The sequence below is a fragment of the Durio zibethinus genome, chromosome 26 (genome assembly GCF_047325235.1).
Source record: "Durio zibethinus cultivar Kanyao isolate XHJ-2024 chromosome 26, ASM4732523v1, whole genome shotgun sequence".
Classification (NCBI taxonomy): domain Eukaryota; kingdom Viridiplantae; phylum Streptophyta; class Magnoliopsida; order Malvales; family Malvaceae; genus Durio; species Durio zibethinus.
In genome coordinates, this window is record NC_143187.1 from 19299902 (window position 1) to 19318776 (window position 18875).

Genomic DNA, 18875 nt, shown 5'->3' on the forward strand with positions numbered 1-18875 from the left:
AATGTTTGGATGATAAAATAACTTATATTTCTTGGGTTTTGATTTTATTCAATTCAATATGTGTAAGTTTTTAAAAAGTTCAGGATCAGGTTAAATTTTTTAAAATTGTAATCAATTCAAAGGTGAATTTAAGGTATTTTGTCTTACCCAAATATATATAGTTATATTTTTAATTAATTAATTATTTTTATATTTATATATGTATTATATTAATTAAATTATTATTTAATATCTTAATTTAATAAAAATATTATTATTAATTATTCATAATTAAGATGTAATTTATCTATCTATCATTATATATTAATCTTACCCATTTTGATTTTTGTTTAACTCTCATTTAAGGTGTCAACGTGACACCTTTTTTTTTTTCAACTTTTTTAATTTTTAAAAAAATTTTATTTGAATTTAGATAAAATTTGAAAAAAAAAAAAACATTATATGTATCCTTATGGTATCCCAATTTGGTTTTTTTTTCTTTCATTTTTTTTGTTTTTTTTCATTAGTTAAATTTTGCAACAAAATGTGTCGATAAATAAAAATGATAAAATAATTTATATTTGATGATTTCGATTTAACCCAATCCAATAGAGACATAATTTTTTTAAATCAAAATCAAATTGAGTCAAATTGAGTTTTTAAAAGAAATAAAATCGGGTTGCTGACAAGTTAATGGTGTTTTACCTTGACCCCTTTAAAAGCACATATAAAAGTTATATATTTTAATATCCATAATATAAATTTTGTACTTTTTTTACTCCATATATCACCTCCTTTAACTCATTTTCTTTTTTTTTTATTCTCTCCATATTTAAAAAGTAAATTTTTTAGATTTATGGTGGGATTCATTTAATATTATTGATAAAAAAATATTTTTTATTTATCCTTCTTTTGTTTTTGTTTTTTTAGATTTTTAAAACTTTTTTAGTTTTTTTAATTAAAATGAAATTGTAACGAAAGAATCAATGTAAGTTTCTACATGAGACTTTATTTCCATTTTTTCTTTTTTTTTTATAATCTAGATCTTTCACATCCATTCATACAATAAGTCTGTTCATCCATGCATCTTCACATAAAAAGGTGCAAAATTTTAAGAGTAACAAAATGCTCAAGTGGCACCTCTATTAGCTCTTTTTTTTTTTTTTTGTTCTTTTGGTTTTTTTACTTTTAGTTTTTTGCTTTTTGCCATTTTTGTTTTTTCTTTTTTAATTAAATAAAATTTATAACAAAATAATCCATGATGGTAAAACAATTACTATCAGATGAATTTCAATTTTTTTCAATTCGTTATAAGCGTTTTTGTGAAAAGTCAATCTTAAGTCAAGTTGGATCAAATTAAAAAAAAAAAAAAATAAAGATGGGCTTGAAGTGGATTTAGGATGCTCTATCAAACCTATCCCATGGTGTATATAAAAATAATTTTTTATTATATATTTAATTTTATATTTGTGTATATTTATTATATTAAAAAGTTATTATTTGATGCCTTTATTTAAAATATTCATATTTTACGCTCTCACAGGACACCCTAATGATTAGGATGAGAAAAAAATCTAATAAATCAAAATTGATTTGAAATCGTAGTGTGCGATTTAATTCAGATCTATTTTTTTGTTTGGATTAAATTCAGATATTAAATGTATATATATTATGTTTGGATTAGATTTTACATCAAAAAGTAAAAAAATCGAGAAAAATTAAATCAAATTATATATTTTTATTAGTTTTTATATATAGTTTTAATTTTTTATAAAAAAAATAATTATTTTATACTTAAATCTATTTAAATGTTAAAAATCATATTAAAACAATAAATAAAAAATTAAATTTTAAAAGCAATGAATCGAACCAAATCGATTGAATGCAATTTTGATCGGATCAAGTGAAAATTCGATTTAGATTCGGATTGAATTTTAAAAATTTATAATTTATATATTATCCAAAAAATCGAATTGAATCGAATCCAATATAAACTTTTATCACCCTCATCCAATGATATCTTTTTTTTATATATATTTTTTATTAATAAAATTATTATTTAATATCTTAATTTAAAATATTAATATTTTAAACTCATTGAAATGTCTACGTAGTAATCCAATAAATTTGTTTCCTTTTCTCTTTTATTTTGTTTTATTTTATTTTTTATATACTTTTTATTAAATTAAATTTGTTAAAAAAAGACTAGTAGAGTGTCCACGTGTGTCCATGTGGTTTTTTTTTTTTTTACTTTTTTGTCTTTTGCCTTTTTTTTGTATTTTTAAATCAAATAAAATTTTATAACGAAATGTATCAATTGATAAAGATATCAAAATAATTCGTATTTAGTGGATTTTTATTTGTTTCGATTTGATAAAAAGATATATATTTTTTGTATTTATATAATATAGATTTGCAACTAGACATTAAAAATATTGTTATTTATAATTATTTTTATTTATTTTTAATATATTTTTTATATTTTAATAATCATTATTCCTATTAAAAATATAAAATATATATTTTATCATTCATTAAATTTATAATTAACATTATCATGTACGAACAATTGAAAAAAATTTAAAATTGCGACAAAGCTTTGGCTAGACCTGAAAATTTATGTTTTCATATCATATCGTATTTGACACATATAATAACATAAATTATTGAAATATGAACACGACACGACACAAATTATAAAACATGTTTAAATCTTAAATATGGATACGACACATTTATTATACGTATTATACGTGACACGGCATGATTAACACGTATACAATTAATTCATTTAAAAGTGATACGAATAATATGGATATATATGAATAAATACGACTAATATAGATATATATGAATAGATACGACTAATACGAATATATATAAAAATACGATTAAAATAATAAATAATTATAAATTTTTCATCATTTATAATTTAATAAATTTGATATATTAATAATATAAAAAGTACCTAATATTAAAAAATAAAAAAAATTTAATACAATTTAATATGTATTTAATATATATTTAAAATTTTAATATATATTAGATAACTATATTAATTTTTAATATCAAATTTAAAATAATAAATTATTAATAATTAAAGAATAAAATAATAATGTATAAGACTAATATTTATATTTATATTATATTTATATTATTAATACAAAAAATAATTTTATAATAATTATTAAATGACTATCATAATTAAATATTTAAAATAATTTTTATATGATATTAAATAGCTAATTAATTATCATAATTAAAAAATTAAAATTAAAATAATCTTTATATATATTTATATTAACTTAAAATAAATATAAAAAATATTTTAAACGTATTAAACATATTAAACGTATTAAACATGTTAAACGTGCATTGATATGATAAAATTAAATTAAATGTGTTATTTATGTCGTGTCATGTTGATAGACATGTTAATACGTATAAATTATAAATTACGAATTTTAACATGAATAAATATAAATATATATTTTTAAAATACATATATGATGTTTTTCTTATTATCATATCTTATATAAAATTATCATATCTAGTTTTGGTCAATTTTTAGTGTATATATATTTCACAATTTACATTATTTTTTTAAGTAAAAAATAATAAAATTAAGAAAAAAATAGCAATATAAAAATTAAAAAAAAAAGTGAAAAAGAAGCGTGAAATATTTGCGAGGAAGAGTAGGAAAAAAAAAACAAACAAACAAACAAACAAACAAACGAGGCCAGGGATGCAAAGCAGTACAGGGAGAGATGAAAATTTGTGCCGCCTCCAATTAAAAAGACTTGTTTCTCCTTTGGGTTTCTTTGTACCCACCCACCAGCCTCCTGCCTCCCACCAAAGTCATCAACTGCGTTCCATGGCTGGACTCATCTGAAATTTCGAAACTGCCCTTAGATCCATTGTGCTTTACTTTTTCAAAAATTTTCTCAACAAATAATTTCCCTGAGCTTCGATCTGATTTCAACTGAAAAAAAACGAAAATGGCAACAGCGAAAACGGGACGGTCCACACGACCTACGGCAGCTGCGATAGAAAACGGCACGAACATAGATGAAGGCCTCAACGTTTTCAAATCCGAAAAGTTCGACGCCGATGCTTTTGTTCAGTCCAAGTGTTCTCTCAACGACAAGGTTTCTCTCTCTCGCCATTTTTTCTTTTTAGTAAAAAAAAAAGAATTTTTGATAAGTTAATAATTACCAGGAAATAAGGCAATTATGTTCCTATCTGATGGATTTGAAGAGAGCCTCTGCTGAGGAAATGCGTAAAAGTGTGTATGCTAATTATTCCGCTTTTATCCGGTAATCACCCTTCCTCTGCTTTACTCCTCGTTGTTGCTTAATCTAATTAAGTACTTGTCGTTTAAGACCAGAAAAAAGAGATCATTTCCTCTGCTCTACCTACTAAACTAGTGTTTTTTTTTTTTTTTTTTACAAAGAGGGGACATGGAACATTAGTTTTTCCAATGCTAAATGCTAACCTCAGCCTTTTGCCTTTGCTTCTTTAGCGTATACTTACCAAATTTGTTGCAGTTCTCATAGTTAGCGCTTCCTATTGATCCAATTCATTTGATTCTTCCTTATCTCATTTCAATTAAGGATTCAATTTGCTACATCTTGCGAACGAGAAAAATGTTCCTCCCCCCGAACACGAAATCACAAGCCCTTCCTTTGGTTTATAAGCTCCCAAAAATCCCATACTATCATAATTGCTGTTAGAGCAAACCATATGGGCTTTATCTTGTTTGGTTGTTTGCTTTTCTTAAGGTTTAGGCTTTACACCAAACACTGGTTGGGAGCAAAAGAATAGTACACTGGGTTGAATTCAGACGAATGGAATCCTATTCTATTGCATACTTGATAATTTCACTCCATTATTACAGCTTATTGCTAAGGTGGCAGCTTTGTCTGATTTTCTTAATGTATTTTAATTGTGAAAAAAAATAAAGTGAAAAAGTATTATTGAGTTATCTGGTGTAAGTATCCTGGTCTGGATTGCATATGCGCATAAATGTTTGTATATTTACTGGAAAAGTGGAAAAAGGGGCAAGAGAAAGGTTGTTTTCTAGCAACCTTCTATTTGTTTCAAAAGCCTAGTAAATACCATGTCATTTGATAGAATTACATAGATCGAAGAACCACATCAAGGAACAGATAGAAGACATTATCCCATAAGAGCCATGTGCTTTAGAAGTGATCACACTGATTTCAGTTTCTTGAAACTTAGCCTGCAGAGATATTATTTGCAAATAGATTCACTTTTCAAGGGATTTCTGGAGGTGCTTACCTGTGTTAATGGCCCAATACTAATTTCAAAAACAAAGTGTAGTTCTGTTTTTAAAAGAATTTATGTAGCCTGTAGCCTGTGCCCTCTAAAAAAATTTCTATGCTAAATCAAGTTTGAAGCTTTATTAGCTCTTTTCCAAACTCTTTCTCTTCTCATAATTTACAGCATTATGTTGATATCTGTTGCTTAATTGAGAATCGTGGTTTTGTTGGCATTGCATTCATTTTTATACCTTCTCTCTCTCTCTCTCTCTCTCTCTCTCAGTCACTCACTCACCTATTCATTCACACGCACACACACACACTGAATATTTTTCTGTCAGCTGAAATTTGGTGCCCAATGCGGACAATTCATTTTATGCGCTTTATTTTTATTCAAGGGCTGCAGTTTATATAGATGCAGAGATTGCCATTGATTTTATTGAGGTTACTCGAAAAGGATATTGAAAAGCATGTATTCATTGTTGTTGCATCCAGCAACTAATTTTTTATTTCTGAAGAATTTATATGGAATTGTATATTATATATTTATTTTCAGTATCGGTAAAAACTATTAATGTGGTTAGTAGAAGTTTTAGAGGTGTTAAACTTCAGGATTCAGGTTGGGTGGGGAGTTGAACCTTGGCCTACAATTCTCCAACCTTCAAGGGGTGGGACCTGACCATGAAGCCGAAGGCCCTAAGAGGTGTTGAAAATAAAATTTTTTTGTTGGTTTCCCGGGAAAAGAGGATGAGATGTTAATATGTTTATTTGTTATCGATGATATTATTGTTTATAAGATGCTGTCATTGTTTAGAAATTGGATGGATCCTGGATTTTAAGGGCTTCTTTCTTGCAGCACATCTAAGGAGATATCCGATTTAGAAGGAGAGCTTTCATCTATAAGAAATCTGCTGTCAACGCAAGCGACATTAATTCATGGTTTGGCTGAGGGGGTTCATATAGATTCATTGTCTCCCAAAGTTTCTGAAGGTCTGATTGCTAATGGCTTGTTAAATATTGAAGATAGAGAACCTTCAGATCTGGAGAAATGGTCAGCTGAATTCCCTGATCTCCTGGATGTTTTATTAGCCGAGAAAAGAGTAGATGAAGCTCTGGCAGCCCTTGATGAAGGAGATCGTGCAGTTGCTGAAGTGAAGGAAACAAATTCATTGAGTCCTGCGGTACTTACATCTCTACGAACTGCTATTATAGAACGCAAGCAGAAGTTGGCTGACCAGCTTGCTGAAGCTGCTTGTCAACCTTCTACACATGGTGCTGAACTTCGTGCAGCAATATTGGCTCTTAAAAAGCTTGGTGATGGACCACGTGCTCATACTTTGCTCCTTAATGCACATTTCCAAAGATATCAATATAACATGCTTAGCCTTCGCCCATCAAGCACCTCATATGGAGGAGCGTATACTGCTGCCCTCTCACAGTTGGTGTTCTCTGCTATTGCTCAAGCTGCTAGCGATTCCTTGGGTATTTTTGGTAAGGAACATGCTTATTCTTCGGAGCTTGTAATGTGGGCTACGAAGCAAACAGAGGCTTTTGCCCTTCTTGTTAAAAGACATGCATTGGCTTCTTCAGCAGCTGCTGGTGGTCTAAGGGCCGCCGCAGAGTGTGTTCAGATAGCTTTAGGTCATTGCTCATTGTTGGAAGCTCGTGGCTTGGCACTTTGTCCTGTGCTTTTGAAACTCTTTAGGCCTAGTGTTGAGCAGGCACTTAATGCTAATCTGAAAAGAATTGAAGAAAGCACTGCAGCTTTGGCTGCTGCTGATGATTGGGTGCTAACATATCCCCCGGCTGGTACTCGTCAATCTGTTTGGCCCTCTAGTGCATCCCTTGGTAACACAATGGCATTTCATCATAAATTAACATGTAGTGCTCATCGATTCAATTCAATGGTCCAGGTGAACAGTTTAATTTAATATAAATGTCTTTTGCCCGTCATTTTTTTTTTTTACTTGCACTTATTCATTCATACATGAATATAATAATTTTTAATGGTTCTTTTGCTTGATAATTGGATACCAAAATTTGCAACGTTAAATTTTGTGGATAAGATACTAGTAATTTGATGCTTAATGTATCATTCTTTTCTTTGGTTCTACAGGTTTGAAACTTTTTTTTCAGAATATTTAGTGTGGTTTTATTTGGTCTTAATGAGTCTTTGGCACTCTTAAATATTTTGGCATTTCTTCTAATAAAAGAATTCACTCATCTAAATATTTCTTCTCCAATGGTGTGAAGATCCTTTGGGCTTAGGAATCTCACTAGTCTCAATGGGCTTTATGGAATGGTTACGGTTAGATTAAGTATGTTGAAATATGGAAAATAGTAGGATCACTGGATTTTTTAGCTATAGAGATTCTAGTTGTTCACCTGTAAAGGAAAATTAGAGGTGGATGGCATTTGTTCGCAACATTATTCTTTTGGGGATTAGACACAGCCACATAAGAGATTGCACAACCTTCTTCTTTGGGTATGTTACCTAGAGTGGAGAAGAGACATGTACCTAGTTTTATTTGGTCTTGTGGCATCATAATATATGGACCAAGATTTTTTACAGCATTACAGAATTGGAGATTGGTGTCTATAATGTACAGTCCTGATGTATAGCAATGGAGATAAATTATCTTAGGTGTTGACTGATGGGAAGTTGTTTTTACCTATACTTCTTTTAAATGCATTTCAAGAGGTATCATACTGATCGGAGGTTTGAGATTGGTTCAATGGATTAGTATTTGGAAGGTAAAGGCCTGTTGTTTTAGAAACTCCTATTTATTTTGTGTTTCCATGTATGCTTTAGTTATGATCAATTAGAAAATGTAAAAAACCAAAGTTGGGAAATAAAAAGAAAGGTTTCAAAATTTTAACAAAATTTGGAAAACAATTCATAAAAATTTCTCCTCTTTTATGGAAAAATTAAAAACAAGGGTTCCCAAATTTAGTTATTACCCTTATTTCATTGATCATTATAATCGGAAATGAAGATAGAAAATGGAAAAAAAAATTCTAAAACTAAATTGGCCCTATAAAGCTCATCCAAAGGTTCCTCTTTTACTTGGACTGGGTTTTAGGTAAATTTATAATTATGAACAATCTGATTAAGACAAATTGCGTCATTATTGGTTAGTCAGCTATGTGCAAAACTATTGGTGAGAGATTGGACTATTGTGTAATCCATCGTTTCCTACATTGGAAGTTGTGTTATTCTGTTATTAGATTTTTCTTTGTTTTAGGGATGCGTGGATAAACCCATCATGAAGCTTTGAGTTTACTGCCACCATGCTTTATGTAATACATTTGGAAAGGAGGGAACTTATTATTTATTTTTTTTGAATGTTGGGGCTTGATCTCAAAAGGATGAAGGGGCTATGAGGTCTTTTCTTGGTTGGAAGATTCCTTTCCAACATTTCTTCTGTTCCTTTAAGATACTTATCATTACTTTTTGGGGTTTGTTCTTTACCTCTTCTGTTCTAGGGTTCTATGCTCTCTTGTTGCTGTTGTTATTATTTGTTTGTATTATAAATTACTCCTTGATATGGATATGGTTCCTTGCCTGGTGATTTTCAATAAATTACTTACTAACTGCTTCTGTCTTTTGCTTTAATTACTAAATGCTAATTATATCACAACCCCGATATGTTAAATTGCTAATTAGTGTTGTTTGATGACATTTTCTTTGATATGATACTTGTTTAATGATCATGATTGAGGTCTATTAATTCATTTTGGCTACAGGACTGGGTATTTTACTTGGTCTTGTTAGATTCTTTATGGCTACATGACCTCTCTTAAAATATTGTCTATTTATGACCTAAAGTTTGACACGTTAATAGTTGGGGGATTTTAGATTGGTGTTTTATGCATCTCCCTTGGTTCATTTTGTTATGCAATGGCATTATATCGTTTCACTCATTGCGATGTCTATTCTGCTTGCTCTTATAGGACTTCTTTGAGGATGTTGGACCACTATTAAGCATGCAGTTGGGGGGGCAAACACTGGAAGGTTTGTTTCAGGTGTTTAACTCGTATGTAAACATGCTCATAAAAGCATTACCTGGTTCGATGGATGAAGAAGCAAACTTTGAGGCCACTGGAAATAAAATTGTGCGAATGGCTGAGACTGAGGCCCAACAAATTGCATTGCTAGCAAATGCATCATTGTTAGCAGATGAACTTCTTCCACGTGCGGCCATGAAGTTGTCCCCAAGTCAGGCTAGTTACAAGGATGATCACCGTAGAAGAACTTCAGATAGGCAAAATCGTCATCCTGAACAACGAGAATGGAAGAGGCGCCTTGTGAATTCAGTTGAGAGGCTAAAGAATACATTTTGTCAACAACATGCCCTAGATCTCATCTTCACAGAAGAAGGTGATAGCCATCTTACTGCTGAAATGTACATTAATATGGATGGTACTGCAGATGAGGTAGAATGGTTTCCATCTCTAATATTTCAGGTGATTTTATCATTCTTTCTTTTTTTAATATCATTTTATCTGATTCTTGCTGCATTGTTTCTTTTAATTGTTGTTAGTGGCTCAAACCACCTAATATGAACAGTTGTATTTTACTTTGCTGTTCTGACGCAAGATGGAAATTTAGTAAAGTCTATAGGAGGGGCAAGGACAACAGTGCAGATATTATAATATGGCAAGATTCTAAAGCTGAACTTGCTTAGCTAGCTGGCATTCACATGCTGCCACCTAGGTAAAACCTTACCACTTAAGGGGAATGTTTGGTGATCATCAATAAGATGCTTGCTGTCACTTAATAAAGGCTTTATACATGATAGACATTATGAAGATGCTGACTGTCTTCTAATCTTGTCTATTGCAGTGCTGCCTAAGCCATTATCTACTTGCTGCCATTTAATCATGATTATAGCAGGCTGCCTAAACCTTAACTGCCTCTAAATTTAGGAGATTTTTGTGTGTTTGATAGTGTTATGTGGAGAGATGGTAATTAAGTTTGAGTGTTGAATATATGATGCATGCCTAGGGAGTGATTCCCTAAGCTTAAGGGTGTTTTCTGAAGTTATTGTCTTCCTTGATTTCAGTTTTTATGGTTCACCTAAATTCCCTTTGTTTTTCCCTTCCTAATTTTCTGATTGTGTATGTTAACATATCAACAAAGTTTTCAAGTCTTATTTTTCCCATTGTTATTGTTTGAACCTAAACTTTAAGTCCTAGTCTAATGTGTTGTTTATACAGATCCTACATCATGTTCATCTGTGCTTTTAACATCTCATAGCATCTGTCCTGAACTTTAATTCTTGATGCAACAATGGGATGCTATTTTTGTTTTTGTTCTACTTTTTTAATACGTAAGTTAGAAAGTTTTCAGATGCTGGGCAAAACTGTCTTTTTCTGTAATTTTGTTCTTATTAGGGCTTTAGTAATTTATTGTAGTCTAGAGTCACTTGGATTTTCTAAAAGTTTCAATATGTGTTTCCTGGAAGTGAACATGTATGCGGTCATCAACCAGTTTGTTATTTGCAATTTTAATCCTAGTGAATGAGGGAGGAAGTCTTTGAGATCTCCCTATAGATAACCATACAAATCGTCATGTTTTTTGCTAGATTTTGGGTAACAAAACTATGAGGTAATTATCAACACATGGGTGCTTAGAGACTTTTGCTTGCTCACTCTCTCTGTTTTTCTATTATTCTTTCCTTTCTATTTACAGCCTAGGTTTTGGGTGACAAAATGAGCTTTCACTCTTTTTTTTTCATGTGATATTTTTCTTCAATATTTTCTGTACACTCTTTGGTTTGAGAATTCTGATTGCCTTTGTCATGATATATTGTTATCATTCAGGAACTCTTTGCAAAACTAAACAGGATGGCTAGCCTAGCGGCAGATATGTTTGTAGGAAGGGAAAGATTTGCTACGTTGCTATTGATGCGACTTACAGAAACTGTCATCATATGGCTTTCGGAAGATCAAAGCTTTTGGGATGATATTGAGGAAGGACCAAGGCCTTTAGGTCCACTTGGATTACAACAGGCATGTAAACTTGGTATCATTCCTTTTGTGTTACTAAATTTATATTGGATTATTAAAATTGAACTATTTCTTGTACATGTGCAGCTTTATCTAGATATAAAATTTGTCATATGCTTTGCTTCCCAAGGTCGGTACCTATCAAGGAATTTGCATAGAGTTGTCAATGAAATAATTGCTAAAGCCATGGCTGCATTTGCTTCCACAGGGATGGATCCTTATAGGTATGCTATGATACTTTCTTTTCTTCTTATTATTAAAGTTGTGTGCTATTCTCTAATAAATTATTCTCATCCTTAGACTCCCCAACTCTAGAATGCCTATGTTCTGAATGGATGCATAATATTGGTACAACCAATTTCAGAGGTCACTCTTTGTCTGAGTAAGGGAGTAATCCCAAATGTGTGAGAGTGGGAATAATAGTACCATGTTTCCTATCACGATAGGTTTACAGTTTACGCCAAAGATCTGCTTGATCCCTTTACTTTTTTTGTACCAGTTCTAGATGAACTTGTAGTTTAGTTGTTTTTATGTTAGTATTGCATTTTACATGCGGTTTGATTAAATTAAGGTCTAGGGTGGTTCCATAGCAGTCATTTAGTCACTATCCCCCTTTCTCTCTTCTTGGGTTCCTGCTCTTTGTTCAAATTCTGAGAACAGAAAATTCCTTGAAATGTTAGGAGCCACAGTTGCCAATTGGCTCAAATCAGTATCTAAATTGCTGGTTAAAAAGTAATATAACTTTATTCATTCTGCCCCAATTTTTATGCTCAGATTCAACTTTTTTTTTTTCATCATATGTTTCCATCTTTTTATGTGCTTCCAAATTCTACTCTTAAAATTGGGGCCTTTCATGGTTATTTCCTGCACTAATAAGTGTAATCTTTTGCCCCCTTCCACACGTATGTCTTACCAGACTTGCCAGGGAAATTCTGCGGGTAAGGAAGTGCAGCTCTGTTAATATAAATGACATACATAAAAGTTATGGTTATGCAAAAGAGGAGATTGAAAATGAGATTTTGGGTAATGGAGGGAGAATAGGGAGAATGGAATTAGGGAAGGAAGAGAATGAAACTCTAGGGCTTTGGAAATAGAAGATACTAAAATAGACAATGTCATGCTCGCTCTAAAATGTGCTTTATCTGTATTACGGATCGTCCAATCTTGTCATGACAAATATTATTCCTCAGTCAAATTCAAATATCTGCTGAACTCTCTTTTTTCTTTTTTTTTTTTTTCGATCTTGTAAGGATCCAAGAATTAGCTCTATTCTTTTCTTATATTTTTTTCTCATGACCATAAATAGCTGTATATAGTAATAACTGGCTGACATAGAAAGTGAAGTTTTTGCGTTTCTTCTTTAGAATTATCTTAGTAGGAGGATGCTGTAATAGAGATCAATGGTCTTATAACGTCTGATCTTAGTAGAAAGTTGTCCAGCAAGAAATAAAGAAAGAGTGAGGGTGAGCTTTAATGAGATGGGTCTGGGTTATAGGGTGTATTTAGAGGGACAAAAGTGCAGTTCTTGTTGAATACCTTCTATTTAACATTGTTGGATTGAACAGGAAGACGAGAATGCCTTTGGGAAAATTGTTGGATGCATGAACAAGCACAGGAAATTCTCATAAATTGCTGTATAGTTTTTTTTTTAACCCCTCCCATCTTTCTTTCTTTTTTTATTTTTTTATTTTTTTATTATGAAAGAAGTTGTTTGGGTTCTGACAGAGTAACAGTAGATTTTGGCGTTAGCATTGAAGCGTTTTGATTTCTTTGTTATGTCAGCGTGCTGCCTGATGATGACTGGTTCAATGACATTTGTCAAGATGCAATAGAAAGATGGAGTGGAAAACCGAAAGCTGATCGAGATCTAAACAGCCCCACTGCCTCTGTCTCAGCACAATCAATTTCATCTGTCAGATCACATGGGAGTTCCTAGGCATTTGTTTCACCTTGTATATTTGATAGCTAACCGAGCTGGTAATGGATCTCTGGGCAGATTTCTGTATTCATAGTAAGGCATTTTTTTCACACTTTTTTTTACCTTTTTTTTTTTAAATCTTCTGTTGAATGTAGACAGTACACTAAATTTCTGCAGGTTGATGCCTGCATGGACATAAAGTTGGAATTCCCTTTCTCTTTAGTTTTTACAAGGGTTATTTTGGGCTGAGCGAAACATGATTGTGTAAATGTTGATTGCTTGATTTTTTTAAGGAAACCAATGAATGTATAGTTCTTTGATAATATGTTGAAATCCTGTATTCATTTAATTATAAGTATTGGAAATAAAATCGCATGAAACAGAATCAATCAATTAGTTCAACCATTTGATACTTTTGCAGATTGAGTGTCAATCATGTAATAGTTGTCTTGAACAGTGGCTGCATTCTTTGATGTACTTTGGAGAAATTTATTAAGCATCAAACTTATGTCTTGATCGCTGTGGTAGCTCTGGCACAGCATTATGCAACCATATTTTATTGTAGACAAAAAAATTCTTAGAAAAGAGGTGAATTTTTACGTTCGTTTGGTGAAAGAAAAATAAAATCAGGTGATTTTAGTGTTACAATGCCAAAATAAGTGGTTTTTATTTCAGCAAGTAACATTAGAATTATAACTTTTATCAGAATTTGATCACATATATATATATATATATATATATATTTTACAATCAAACAAGTGACTTGGGTCGCGTAAAGGAATTTCCAACCGACTTATTTCGGGCGCATGGCTGCCTAGTGCCTATTATTTGGCTTGGGTCTAAATCTCTAAATTGCAAATATAAAGTTGCTAGCTAGCTTTGCATGCTCAGCTCAATAATTCCATGCAGCCTTTTTTTTTTTTTTATAAAAGATAAAAAACAAATCCATAAAGCAGTTAGAATGAAAAAGAAACCCAAATGATTTCTTGCCTTTTCTTTTCTGATCATCAAAGACATAATAAGATCTATCATAGTCTTCTTAAGGTTGGTCTTGAACAATTCCCATCACTTCTTTTGTAGAAAGTTTCAAGGGTTTCTCTATTCTATTGGGTCATGAAATTTGAGAGTTCAAATCCCTTATTCAGCATTTTTTTTTTTCATAAAAAAATGACATTCCCCTCAATTGAACTTATAAATGTGTTTTTAGATTAAAATCTTACTATTTTCAGATGAAGAAGATTAATGACATAAATTCAGGCTACACTACACCCACCTAGAGAAGAGACCGAGTCTAGAGTTAGAAACTGAAGAAACGGTAGCTAGTTAAATGTTTGGTTTTGTGAGTGACATTGGCGTCCAACAGTTGCCTCACTACATCTCTCATTGTAGGTCTTCTGCTTGGTTCTTTTTCAGTACATCTCAAAGCTACCAAGAGCACATCAATAACTTGCTCTCTGGTCCCCGATTCCACAAACTCATCCACAACCCTTGAATCAGCAATCCTCTCGATTTCTTCTAAGCGGGTGTGGCTCCAAACTGACCTTACCCACCCCACTATATCTCTCTCTTCCCCTCCCATAAATGATGGATCCAATGCCCTCTTTCCGCTTACCAGCTCAAGCAAAAGCACCCCAAAACTATACACATCCGATTCCTTGCTCCGTGTAGTTGTAAATGCATTTTCTGTCAAATCCCATATTAGTTATCCATATAATCTTTAAAAATGAAGGACAACAATAAGTGGTAATTAATTTATCAAGGTTATGTTTATGCAAATGAACAATTACCTGGAGCAATATATCCTACAGTGCCCACAACTGAGATAGATGGTTCCGAAGCAGCAGACTCATCCAGGAGCTTAGCAATTCCAAAATCAGAGATATGAGGCTCCATTTCCGAGTCCAGGAGGATGTTTTCTGGCTTGATGTCTCGATGAACTATGGCAGGATCACAGTCATAATGAAGATATTCTAATCCATGCGCCGTTCCAACAGCAATCCTATACCGGACACTCCATTTTAGGATTTGTACCGGATTTTTTGCATGTAAAACGTCATGGAGGCTCCCATTTTGCATGTACCTGTATAAGATTAAACCATAATCTTTTCTAAACCAAAAGTTTTCCAACCTCGCCAGATTTCGGTGCTTGACTTTCCCTATGGTTTGAATCTCTCTAACCATACTTAGGCTTCCTCCTTTATGCTTTGTCAGCATAATCTTTTTTACAGCAAAGTCATTCCCTGGACTCAGTGATGCCCTATAAACAACTCCATGTGCCCCTCTGCCAATCATATATCTGTCATTTAGATTCTCGGTAGCCTCCATCACTTTGTTTAGTAAGGCAGATGGGCCTTCTTTGGCACACACCTCAAGTTCTTGCTTTCTTTCTCTGCAGAAGACGAACATCAAAACCACAAGAAGCACTACCACAACTAGAGAGGAACCGAGAGCTATCATTGCAACTTCCAATTTGCGAAGACCCCTTTGACTTCTCAATCGATTATCACAACGGTTAAGATAGTTGTTTCTGGGACAAGTCCTGTCACCTGATGGAAGACAATTGATGCATAAGCTGGGATTGCCCAGGAAAGATGATGGAGATGAGTTTACAAAATTCAACAGTGTTCCTGGTATTGGACCGGAGAAGTGATTGTAAGAAATATTAACCTCAACCAAGGAATCCATTCCATCAAGAACCGTTAAAGTTCCTGTCAAATTATTATGAGATATATCCAATCTAACGAGCTTGAACACATTTCTTAGCTCTGAAGGAATTTCTCCATTCAATCCATTACTGCTCAGATTTAAGGCATAAATCAGATTCTTCATTTCTCCAATAGATGAGGGAATATTACCTCCAAAGGGATTCCCGCCAAGCTGCAGCTCTGAAAGCAGTTTAAATTCCGACAAGAAAGATGGAATGCCACCGGTAAATTGATTTTCGCTTAAAATCAGAGTGGACAAATGTTTCCAGCTCGTCAAAGCATACGGAACCAAACCGTTCAGTGAATTGAACCCGACATCAAACTTTTCCAATTTGCTGCATTTTGACAGCTGAGATGGCAAAGAACCTTGTAAAAGGTTGTGAGAAATATCCAGAGTCTGAAGGTCCGCAAGGTTTCCTAACTCCAAAGGTATCAATCCTGTGAGCTGATTCATGGACAAATTTATGGAAGTGAGATTTCTACAGTTTCCCAAGCTGGATGGAATTGGACCAGTGATCTTATTTTCACTGATGTCCAAATGTGCAAGATTTCGATTTTCTGCAAATTCTGGGAGCATGCCCGTGAGATTATTCTGCTTAAGGATCAATCTCCAGAGAGTTTTACAGCCTCCAATATCAGCACTTATGCTGCCATTAAGCTGATTTTGGCCCAAATTCAGCACCCTTAATTTCTTCCTTAAGCAAAGATTTTTAGGAATTGCACCAGTGAACTTGTTGTTTGTGAAATCCAACTGCTGTAAGCTAGCATTAATTCCCAGATTTTGAGGGATAACCCCAAAGAACTGATTGTCAAATAATGAAATGTTTTTCAGTAGCTTGAGCTGAGTGATCTCTGAGGGCAACTCCCCAGTAAGATTGTTCTTATATACAAGGAGATACTCTAGGCTTGGAATCCTCCAAATGCTAATTGGAATCTCACCAGTGAAATTATTGATAAACAGTTCAAGGTCCTGCAATTCGCTTAGCATACCCAATTCACTTGGAATTTTCCCATTGAGTTGGTTGTCATACAAGAGAAGTCTTTGCAGAGATTTGCATTTCCCAAGTTCAGGTGGAATGTTACCAGACAAGTGATTTTCAGAAAGGTCAAGTTTCAAAAGCTGATCTAGTAAGCCTAAGGAAGAGGGAATATCACCTGTTAAGTTACCATGCACAACAACCAACTCTGTCAGGCTACTACAGCTGGCCAACCCAGGTGGAAGACCCCCACTAAAACTGTTGAATGACAAATCCAAAATACTCAAATTCTTGCAGTTGCTGGAACCCAAGGGAATTACCCCGTGGAGACTGTTGAGGCTAACATCTAAATAGATGAGGTTTTGGAGATTGTTAAGACTCTGAGGCAAAACTCCAACCAACTGATTCCCACTCAAATAAAGTTCTTGCAGTTTACTACAATTCCCTATAGACTCAGGAATGGTACCCGACAACCTATTATTAAATAAATATAGAACCACAACCTCACTCAAGGTGCCAAGATTCATAGGAATGAAACCACTTAAGTTGTTACCATTCAAATACACATACTCTAAACTAGTAAGATTAAACAATGATTCTGGTATTGCACCACTCAAGGAATTAGAATACAAGTTTAGGTAGCTCAGCTTTTGCAAGGAGTTGAAGCTATCAGCTATTGGTCCAGTAAATCCATTTACAGACAAATCCAAGTATTGAAGGGAAGTGCAATTGGCCAAAGCTGAAGGTATGGCAGCAGAGAAATTATTGTTGCTCAAATCAAGGGTGTGCAAACGGTTCAAGGCAGCAATTTGACGAGGCAGTTGGCCAGAAATGGCAAAACCGGTAAGGTTGAGAGTGAGTACATGGGCGTTAGAGTCACACTGAATCCCAATCCATTTGCATGGATTTGGATGAGAAGCATTCCAGGTGGAGGTTATGGAAGGAGGCAGGGATGACCAGTGGGTGAGAAGTGACAAGAGAGTTTTCCCATCAGAATTCAAACCATTAGCAGTAGTGCTTTCGTTTAAAAAGAAGCAACACAACAACAATGGTAATGAGAAGAGAAAGTTATAGTTCATCATTTTTCAAAGTGTACCAAGTAACAGGAAGAGAGATTGTTACCTTTCCTAATTTCTTTCCACCAAGTTGAAGACTGCAAGTGGGTAAAAGGTGACTGAGAAAGCCCAGCCCAGCAGTAATTTGAAGCAAGCAACCCTGAAAGAAAGAAAGAAAGAAAGGTCGATCGGTCTAATGTGTATAGAATACAAGTAGCATTGAAAGAAAGGAAATGGCAGGTTCAGGTTCTTGTCTTGAGTTGATTTATTTATTAGTTATGAAAGTGAAATGATGAGCTGTATTTGTTATATATTATATAAAATGGATTAGATAGACAATGTCGGTTGGGACGACTTGAGTCAATTGGTGTGAAATGTGAATCAATCTTTCAACGCGGTTTCTGCTTCGGCGAGAAGAAATGCAGGTTTTAGTTGTAAATAAGTATAAATATTAAGCTGCTTTGCTTTATAATTTTCCTTTCGACAAAAAAAAAAAAGAAGAAAAAACCAAGTAACAATAGTGGTCATATCGACTATTTGTTCATATGCATGTACACTCGACTAAAGCATATAATTTTTTTTTCTCAAGTATCTCTATCTTTCAACTCCCATTTCCTATTTACTTAAGCCTATTTTAGCATGTTGTTGAATGTAATTTTTGCTTTTACAAGCTGTTTTATCTAATTTTAATGTTAAATAATAAGAAAAGTGACATTTTTATTTAAAAGTTTGATTTAAAAAAAACTAAAAAGCCTCCCAAGTGCTTTTGCAAGAAAAAACGTGTGTTAGAAACTACAAATCATTACATTGTCTTTATACTTATAATATTTTATAATTCTATACATATATTTTTAAATATTTTAATTATTTATCATATTTTTATAACAATAGCAAATATTTAAAATTTTTAATCATATTTTTAAATGTATTTTTTTCTAATATGAAAT

General features: G+C 32.8%; 2 protein-coding genes across 6 annotated transcripts; one reads left to right on the plus strand and one right to left on the minus strand.

Annotated features, from left to right (window-relative positions):
• Positions 1 to 3941: 3941 nt before the first annotated feature.
• Positions 3942 to 13516, plus strand: LOC111275411 (exocyst complex component EXO84B-like). Of its 5 annotated transcripts, XR_016333918.1 has the most exons (9): positions 3942 to 4127; positions 4198 to 4295; positions 6118 to 7174; positions 9216 to 9728; positions 11088 to 11276; positions 11361 to 11497; positions 12839 to 12907; positions 13056 to 13284; positions 13369 to 13516. XR_016333918.1 is itself a non-coding variant. In XM_022860790.2 (8 exons), exons 1-7 carry the CDS (start codon positions 3978 to 3980, stop codon positions 12876 to 12878), a joined length of 2184 nt encoding a protein of 727 aa, XP_022716525.1. In that variant the 5' UTR covers positions 3942 to 3977; the 3' UTR covers positions 12879 to 12907; positions 13056 to 13516. The 5 variants fall into 5 exon arrangements, 3 of the variants coding, with proteins under 3 accessions (XP_022716525.1, XP_022716524.1, XP_022716527.1); XR_002688362.2 differs by lacking the exon at positions 12839 to 12907; XM_022860790.2 differs by having other exon boundaries at positions 13056 to 13516.
• Positions 13517 to 14374: 858 nt separating this feature from the next.
• On the minus strand, positions 14375 to 18208 carry LOC111275412 (uncharacterized). Its single transcript, XM_022860794.2, has 2 exons — positions 14979 to 18208; positions 14375 to 14874 (listed from the first exon to the last, which is right to left on the minus strand). Exons 1-2 carry the CDS (start codon positions 17953 to 17955, stop codon positions 14489 to 14491), a joined length of 3363 nt encoding a protein of 1120 aa, XP_022716529.2. The 5' UTR covers positions 17956 to 18208; the 3' UTR covers positions 14375 to 14488.
• Positions 18209 to 18875: the final 667 nt, after the last annotated feature.